General features: G+C 43.4%; 1 protein-coding gene across 1 annotated transcript; it reads right to left on the reverse strand.

The window, feature by feature from the left end:
* Positions 1 to 521: 521 nt before the first annotated feature.
* On the reverse strand, positions 522 to 9,604 carry znf513a (zinc finger protein 513a). Its single transcript, XM_079290246.1, is given in 6 exon segments — positions 522 to 2,041; positions 2,044 to 2,946; positions 3,057 to 3,833; positions 6,848 to 6,982; positions 8,245 to 8,381; positions 9,492 to 9,604. Coding segments are annotated over 5 exon segments (1,899 nt in total). The 5' UTR covers positions 8,285 to 8,381; positions 9,492 to 9,604; the 3' UTR covers positions 522 to 1,997.
* Between the last annotated feature and the right edge of the window lie 213 nt (positions 9,605 to 9,817).

Here is a 9,817-nt window from a genome sequence, read left to right on the forward strand (position 1 = left end):
CTCTCTAAAACCAACATCCAGTGAGTTTTTTTTTTTTTAAAGCAATATTGCCTTTTAACGGCTTCATATTTTTGCATTTTGAAGGGAGGAAATTTAACCTGTTTTTGAAATGAATCGTCAGATCAGTCTGTCAACAAGAGATGTCAGAAATACTAAGGTGTATGCCAAACATGCTCATGTTTACCATCGTAGTGTAGCGTGTTAGCATGCCAACATTTGCTCCTAAATTTAAAGTACAGCTTCGATGATGATGCCAGGTTTGCAGGTGTTTGGTCATCATGATTCTGAATGCCTATTAAATGTTATGAACATCCATCCAAAATATATTACTCAGAACCACAAATGTCAGTCATATTTCAGTCCAAGGCCAAAGTGATGGACCCACTCACCAATCGACAGGACGGCATCCTTAGAATGTGTGTAAATGCCACTCAGATCTGAGGAAGAAGTGAGATCCAGTCTGTTTGACAGTCAATGAAATTAATTCAATGTGTTTATTTCAAAATCTTCACTTAAGGCATTTATGAGACACTGCATAACAGACAAAAAAACAGATGGGGGGGGATGTCGGCACTAATCAATTCTCCATTGTGTCATGGCAAGTTGGCAACCTGAAAAATATCTCACTTGCATATAACAGTAATTCATAAAGTGTAAACTTAAATCAGTCCCTAATATTTTTCCCATGGGAACTAAATGACACGTCACACATTCAAATTGATTAAAAAAGACATTTCTATATATTAAAGTATGCACTTCTAGCAGTGTATTACAGCCACATTAGAAACATTACACACACGCACATGCTTACTAATAGTGTGATCTTTTTCAAGTAAAAAACACGAGAATGGGCTAATTTCACAGTCAACAGTAAAGAATAAATCGACAGGAACGAGACCAGAAAGACCCAGAATCATTTGAAATTATAAAATTATTTTTAGAACGTACAAGTTTGAGGGGAAATAAATCTTTTGAACGACATGCTCGATGAGAATTTGTAATAAGAAATGTCAACAATGCTTTTTTCCCCCCCCTTGCACAACTTGGTCTTAACCCTTTTTAAGTGTGTGCTTTTACTTTAACCAAACAACCAAATAAAGACTGAAGTGGGCCTTTCAAAATGCTTGTGCATGCAATTTGTGTGTTTAAAATACTTTATAATCTTCCCAATCACATAATCCTGAGGGGTTTGCAACAAAAACAAAAAGACAATGCAGTTCGTTAGGTTAGCAAAACCTAATGACTCAATGTAGTTCAGTAAGGGTAAAACAACTCCAGTATTATTAAATAGCACTCTAATAGTACATACATTAGCAAAGTAATGTGAAGGCATGCCATTACCAGAGCCCCAATGCAAACAAAGCACAACATTGGCCCTTACAAGGACCCATCTTTACTGAAAGCTGCACTTAAAATGCTCCAGTTAAAATGAGTCAGGTAAATGTGATCATTTAAGCTCTGTCATTACATTTTTTGGCACGAAAAGAAAAGATTTGAGCGAAACTTTGAGACCAACAACTTTAAAGGAAAAAGAAGCAAATCCCCCTTATAAAAAAAACAAACAAACTTATACACACACACACACACACTACACAGTGCAGCTCAACAGTTCAGGCAGAAATGTGCACGTGTGTACTGAGGGAGTATTCTGTAACGTTGTCCGTCCTCGCAGGAATCACCAGATGTGCGTTGTAATACGAGAGGGGGCTGTTGTAACGTACAGAATGAGACAGTCAAAGGGCTTCCACGGTAGACGACGTCCATTTGTCCCGACCGCAAAAGCAGAGTAGAAAAACAAAATCCACTTCAATCCAAATATTCAGAACAAATTGTGCGAGATTCTACAAATAAAACAGTTAGCAGCCTCTGAAGACATCCGACAACACAAAAAGTCTGACACACACAAACGATATATAAAGGCTTCGTGGAAAAAAAAAAAAAAAAAAAAGTTGCTGGTAGCTTAGTTTTGCTGAGTTATATATATTTTTTAAACAATCTCAAGTTTGTAGCACGAGTGTAGTGTCTGACCTCCCTCCCTGGACATGTACTGCATATCAACGCCCGCTTCTTTTCTGTGAGTCGGAGCGCCGACTCCCATCCCTTTCCTCGCCTCCGCCCCTTCGTCGTTGCCGGTCATTGGAACTTTGACCCATCCGTCGGTGGCCAGGCCGTGTTTCTTCTGATGCCGCTTGTAATTGTCCCAGTGGCCGGTCGTGTAGCCGCACTCCTGACATTTGTACGGCTTCTCCCCGGTGTGCCGGAGCATGTGGCGCTTCAGGTTCATGCTCTGGTTGCAGCTGTAACTGCACACGGCACACTGGAAGGGCTTTGCCCCCGAGTGCACCCGCTGGTGGCGCTTCAGGTTGGCGAGGTTCCCGCAGGCGTAGTCGCACAAATGGCACTTGTAAGGTTTCTCGCCCGTGTGCACCCTGTGGTGGCGCTTGAGGTTGTCGAAGTGCGCTGAGGCGTAGTCGCACTGTGGGCACTTGTAGGGTTTCTCGCCGCTGTGAGTCTTCATGTGGCGCGCCAAGTGGTTCGGGTAGTGCGTGAGGAAAGGGCAGGCGGAACAGGTGTACACCTTGTCGCTGCGCTCGCCGGGGCTGTTGGGAGACGACGACGAGTCTTTAGTCAGCATCTCCAGGGTGCACTTGGCACAAATCTGGGCCGAGGAGCCGTCCTCGTCCTCCAGCACGATGCCGCACAACCGGCAGGTGAAGGGGAAAAGGGAAGAGGGGAGGGCGGCGCCGTCCGCTGCGCCCCCTCTGGTCGCCCTGCTGCTGCCGCCGCCACCGTCTGCGGTGTTCAGCTGCGGTGGAGGCTGGTGGCCAGCAGCAGGGTTAGAGGCTGGTACGGGGGGTGGTGATGCCCCCTTTAAGCCATCGAAGGCTGACAGGTAGTCATTGTTCTGGGCTCCCAAACTCAGATTTGAAGTCGGCCTTGCAACTTCTGAAATTTGAAAAAAAAGACGACTGAGTTATTAGATACTAAATGACAAATGATAACATACAAATAGTTATGAAGATGATGAAATAATGAATGACGGACATGACACATACCCTTGGCTGAAGTACAAGACACTTCTTCATTGGGTCTTTGCCCAGTCTTTGCCCAGTCTCTCTTCAGGCTGTTTGGGCCACCGGTGGGCCGCGGCGGGACGTCCTGTCGCAGCCCCGCAGAGGGCACGTGCATGCGCTGATGCCTCTTGAGGTTGCCGAGGGAGCTGCAGGCAAACGAGCAGATGTCACACTTGTACGGTTTTTCCCCGGTGTGAATGCGCAGGTGTCTCTGCAGGTTCACCAGCTGGGCCGAGGCGTAAGTGCACAAGGGGCAGTTGAAGGGCTTCTCCCCGTTGTGCGTCTTCATGTGGCGCTTCACGTGGTTGGCGTAACGCGACGAGAAGCCACAGAGGTGGCACGAGTGCAGTTTGGCCAATTTGTCCTCAACTGTCAGCCCTTTGTCACCCATCTCGTTCCCCAACTCGTCGCCGTCCAGCTGCAAATGGGCAGCCGCGCGCATCCCGGCGAGGCTTCCGAAAGGGGAGCAGAAGTCCGTGCTTTTGGCCTCCCGGGAGGCTTTGCAGCACCTAAGGCAGTACGGACCGACCAGGTCTATGCCCGGCCCCAGAGGTTCGTCGCGGAGCTGTCCGCAGCCCCTGCAGGACAGGTAAGGAGGGAAAGCGGGCTCGGACTGGGCGGCGCCGCCCTCGTCTTCCCTGCCGGTGTCGTTTGTGCTGTGCGAGTTGTCTGTTTCACTCTCCATGCTGAGCTGGCTGTAGGCGGGGCTCTCCTCATCACCCAGAGGATACACAGAGAAACCGATCTCAGCAGCTACTTCTGAGCAGGGGAAGACAAAGCTGTTTATAGACACTGCACATGTTTTCAGAACAAAGACCTCCCCCCAAAATCACTACAAATGTCATTACAGACTTTATCAAACAAGAGCACATATCTATACTGTTCATTCTGCAATATTTCACACCACGGTTTACAATAGTAACTGTCCTGAATCCATCTAGAATGGCATTTTGTGTTATACTGTATACAGCGCAGGTAATGTCATTGAGACCAAGATGTTTTTGCAAGTACAGCACAATCACACACAGCCATTATTATACAGTGAGAACATTTGTATTGTTCCTCGAAATCGAACAGGAGTATTATAACTATTGCAGATGTTGAGCTCAAATGTTAGCAAATCCAAAATATCTTGTTTGTAATGTGTATAATTGTTGAACTCACTACATTTATATGTGATTACAACATGTTTTATGGTTACACAGTTAGTATAAAAATAAGTGACACATTTCATTGTACCGAGTTCAGGTCAGGTCAGACTGACACCTGAAGGCAAACATCCAACTCACACTGCATCTCTGAACGAATCTCACTGAACGACTTCAAACGCGAGTAAAGAAAACAGCGAGCGGTTACAGATAACGCCTCTGTTTCCATCACGGTGAGTAAGAGGACTTCAGTACAGACAGAATCCATCTCCACAGCAAACAGCAGAGAAATATTTCATACTCACGGCGCTAAAGGTTTGTGCTGTTTCGTGCAATCTCAGGTTTTCAGGCAATAAAAAGAAAAGAAAAAAGGAGACTTTTCACAGAGGATAGGAAGAAAAGCTGCAAGACGGAGAACTCTCCGGGCTTCAGCGTCTTCTTTCCGAAAGTGAACGAGGAGCCAGAAGAAGAAGAAAAACAACCCTCCTCCACGGACGCCGAGGCAAAAATGTGAGGAAGGCGAGAGTCTGCTGCCCTTTTATCTGCCCCATGGAAACCCCTCGTGGATGATTACCGAGCCTAATGGTAATGATGATGACTATAATGGTGAGGCTGCTGCGGCTGATGATAATGATGATGAGGGTGGATGATGATGATGATGACGAGGGTAGATGATGATGATGATGATGACGAGGGTAGATGATGATGATGATGATGATGAGGGGGAAATGGCAGTGGGACCAGAGGCAGCAGCAGATGATGATGATGATGATGATGAATAAATGCCCTCTTATAATAGTGTCCTTGATGGTAATGGTCCTGTTTTTATGAGCCTTGTATAATAATGGAATGGTGTCTCAGCTCCTTTCTCTACTTTTCCATTTTTCAGATCATTCTCTCTGACAAAGAGGCATGCTGGGAAAAATGAGCTGCTCGTTCCATTTCTCCGACGGTGGCACAGAAGGCGCTACGCTGACAAACTAACTGTAAAAACCTACGAGTCCTCTTTGTGGAGCGGTTACTTTACAAATGAAGCCTTTCAGAGGTACGACGATTCATTACATGTTTTTCTTACAAACGGCAGGAAGTCAAAATGTGGGCTTTGACAAAACATAATGACACCATCGTCCTTCCACCAGAAAAGGTTCAGACTGTGGAGTCAATTGAAATGTACTATAATGATCAGGCTGTGTGATACCCCCATTCCCTTTATTGTATCATAATCACTCATTTACCAGACCAGACCTTTAGAAAATATACTAATAGAAACACGAACATGCAACTGGAAACAGTTCAGACACTAAGAGAAAAACGTGGCTGACCGATAGAATTGACCTACTTACGAACAGACTCAGTGTAAAGACAGACGAGCTGACATCAACGGCACGCGACACCTTTTAAAAAAAAACGTCCTGCAACGACTCTTTAATGTATTTACATTCTGTAACTATAGAGCAGTTTTCATTGTTAAGATTAAAATTGCCTACTTTCACACGTGGGAGTACCAGGAAATGATGCAGCGGGTCATTTTGCCTCACTGTATCAGAGCTGTCATGAGCAACATTTTAGACGGCTTTCATTTTGAAATTCAATGTCCTGATACTGTCAGAGTTCCACTCAGAGGTGGTCTGCTATCGTTGCGGAGTAAACTTGGGCTGTGGAAATGGCACGTTTCCTTTTAATATTAATTCAGAGGGAATATGGCTCATGAGGTTGTTGTTTTTTTAATCCACATCAGAATGTCCCGATATTGCCGGTGACACTGTAAGGTGGTCTGCAATTACTCTGAAGTAAAATTGGTTTGTAGGAAACAGGACATTTTCTTTCAATTCTAATCTGAATCTAGAGGGAACATAATGCTACATTTTAAAAGGCTTTCATTTTGAAATTACATATCAGCATGTCCTGACGCGGTCTTGAGTTCCACGCTGAGGTGGTCTTTCATTCTGAAGAGAAACAGGACGATTCCTTTCAACATCAATTTGAATTTAGAGGGAAAATACATCCGTGCGTGAAGCCTAAATGATTTGCCATTGTTCACCTTGTGTCATGAACAATGACAGATTTAGGGGTATTGCGCTCATCCAAATGTATTCTGTAATTGGAGCTTCAATTTTGAATTTCCACATCAGAATGTGCCGATATTGTCTGAGTGATACTCTGCGATCATTTTCTACAGTCGTTTCATTTATTAGTGACAGACTATCACGTTCACTGGAGTGTTGCTTTTCTTTTGAAATCCGCTCTCACCACGACGCCCAATATACTCCCGAGCCCCCACGCACAACAACGTGGGGGCTCCTTTCACCGTGTTTTCCAAAGAGGACGCTGGCTTTACTCCAGTGTGATGATTGGCTTTTATTGTGAAGCAACCACAGGAAACGAGTGCATTTCGTCACAAGGTTAGCACTGAATGCAGTCGATAAAACTATTTGTCTTGAACTATCATGAGTGTGTTTGGCTGTGGGTGTAATGAAATATACAGGTTGCTCTCCAGTTGTATATTTCTGACAAAGCAGAGGCTCAAGCACTTTGCTGTTTCCACTGTAACGTTGACCACGAACTGAAATCTTGAGGATTAGAACATTGCTTAGTAATTTCCTTTAAAAAAAATGCTTCACAAACCTGAGAATTTGTCCAGGCCTAGAATCTTGTGGTCATGATCAGGATCACAAAACTCAAGGTCTTGTCCTAGAAGGAAGTCCGTGTCTAAGGTGAGGTTTCCAGGAGCTTCAACGGCTACTCCATCTTCAGAATCCACTACGGTCACAGAAAAGAGCAAATCAACATTTGATGACTACCAGCATTTTACTCAGTTTTAAATCAACAAGCTCTTAAAAAGGCACATTAAGCAGAAAGCAACATTTCAGAGAAACTCCACAGCTCAGTGTCAAATACAATCATAGGCGGCCCGATTAGGGCTCGACATTAAATGTTCGCCCGGGGCAAGAAAACATTAATCGGGTGACCAGATGAGATGAAATTTGAGCCAGGGGGAGTTCTGGGCTTGCATTTGCAGCCACACTCCTCCCACTACCTGCTGTTTGACTGGTCACCAGGTCCTGGGACACCGGGCTCCATGCGGTTGTTAAACTATTCGGGGCACAACTGTACATGGCTGTAGAATTAAAGTTGCGTAAAGCATACAAATACGGGGTGTATTTAAAAGCAATTGGCCATGTAATCAGTAATTGGTCTGTATTTCTGCTGGTAACAATCCTCTCAGTGACACTACAGGGTTATCTGTTTAATAATACACAATCTTACTTCCCTACAGTGTACACACAGCATCTTATGCTGGCAGTTGACAGATGGAGCTCCTTTACTGCAGTTACAGCTAATGATGCCTGAAAATCCTAACCTGGTCTCTCAAAGCCTGATGGAATCCACACAGATATCGCACAGCTGGCACTGATCAGCAGCCCAATTCAAGGGCATTGAGCTCATCAGCACTGCTGAGCAAATCCTACAGAAACAGCATCATGCTGCCATCTAGTGGCCGTTTTTGGGTGCTTGACATGATGGCGATAATATATCAGGTGGGACGGTTGTATGTGCTGGTAAAGGGAAGCCTTCCTGAAGCAAACCCTTTGTGTTATTACTGCATGACAATAACAATATTTTTGCTATTTTCTTTAAGAACATACCTAACAATAATAAGCAATGAGTAACTGAGGATCTGATCTCTTAACGTGCCTGTACATTTCTAACTTTATGAATTTCAGGCGTAACTTGCAGTATGCACATTTTCGAAAAAAATGATGCGACTGTACGCAGAATGTGAAACATTTTCAAGTACTCAAACAGCAACGCCTGGTGTCCAGATGTGAGCAGAGAAAGAGGACACACGCTGTAAACGACCAGGCCAACATTCACAGGGATTTAATCGGAGACCTAAATGTGAAGCCACAGTTAGTGTATGTTGTTTAAAATAAAAATAAAAAAGATGTCAAGACAATTTCTGAAGCTCTTTGCTATGCAATCAACTTGTCAACGTGAAAAAAGGATCTTTGAATACCTACACTTGACTGGCTGTGGATTCTGTTGTTTTTTTCTTGGCATCTTCCAGACAGCCGCTCTCTTTTTTGCAACGTCTTCTTGCAGACTTCCAAAACCATCAGCTCATTGTCATCTGTTTGAAAGGTGTTCTTCAGTATATCTATAGATGAAAGACAAAATCAATTAGTTGTTATTTTTGTGGATTAATAGTGTATTGGTCTAGAAAATGTAAGTTTACCCACTCATTTAAATTCAAGCCAAACATCATTTCCTAATGCGTAAGGTGACATTTTGAAATTCCCTGTCCAACAGTCCTAAACCCACACAAATATCACAAAAGAATAAGAACAGCAAATGTTCAAATTTGACAAGTTGGACCCTTGAATTTGTGGTATTTTTGCTTAACAAAAAATTATTTGAATTTTTAATATGCATTTTCTATTAAACAAAACCTGACAAATTAAAAATCGTTTCAGCTCCAAAATGTACCGACAAATACAATAACACACATTTCAGTTACAAAGCTTAATCGTTAAAAACTGAATTGGATCAAGTCTGTAGTGAAGAGTGGTGGTGTCATCAAAACAAATACTGCACATACAGAGTACATACAGACTATTAAACAACATTAGTCATTTCACAGTAACATATGCGCATTATCTAGCTCGTTCACGTCAGTTAAGCCCCCTGCGTAAAATAAAACAAATATAAACTGTCACTAATTCAGTGCCATGAGTCGTACTGCAGTGTATCTAGCCATCATTCTTCAGCACATCTATTGTGTCCTAATGAAGCCGGTTGGAGGACATTACACACAGTGCAGTTGATAAACTAACATCACAGGAAACATGCTATACGAGTGTATTCCCTGCACTTACACTGCAAACAAACACAGAATCCACCTTTAAGTGGCTAGCTATCGGGCTACTTTACCAAAATGGCTAACACGTTAGCTCTGGTGCTGTAGTCGGAGACAGAAGAGCAATCAAGCGAATCAGCTAGCAATTTAAAACTGAAAGATGCCTTCATGTAACGTTAGCATGCAGCTAACAGATGTGGTCCCTGTACAACGTGAAATGTTAGCATTATTTGGGAGAAACTGACGGTTTGCAACCTAACGAGTGGCTGAACAAAACGCGTCCTCATCAGCACGTAGTAATGATTGACAAGTGCCTTCTTCAGTCAATAGTAGCCGTGGCTTAACACGTTAACCTGTTGCTAAATTAGCAGCGAATGTCAACTTCACTAGTTAGCTATCAAGCTAACTTACCTAAAAAACGTAAATATTCCTGTGGATTGAGATGCTCGTTATCGTCGGAATACACGCCATTAGGTGCGGAAGGTTTTCCCTCAATTGTACAACGTCTGGAGATCCGCCATTTCTTCATGAGCTGCGGTGACAAAGAAAGGCAATTAATGGTATTTGTCATAACTTAATTGATTTTCTGATGCGCCTGTGATCCGGCATCAGCAGCAACAACAAGAGGACTTCCGGCCTGAGTCCTTCAGAATAAAAGCAAAATCTACAACAACGACAACGTAAAAGTTGAATTAAACAAAAAAACGGAAAATATTGAATGAATACTAAACAGACGT

Source organism: Melanostigma gelatinosum (assembly GCF_949748355.1).
Source record: "Melanostigma gelatinosum genome assembly, chromosome: 19".
Classification (NCBI taxonomy): domain Eukaryota; kingdom Metazoa; phylum Chordata; class Actinopteri; order Perciformes; family Zoarcidae; genus Melanostigma; species Melanostigma gelatinosum.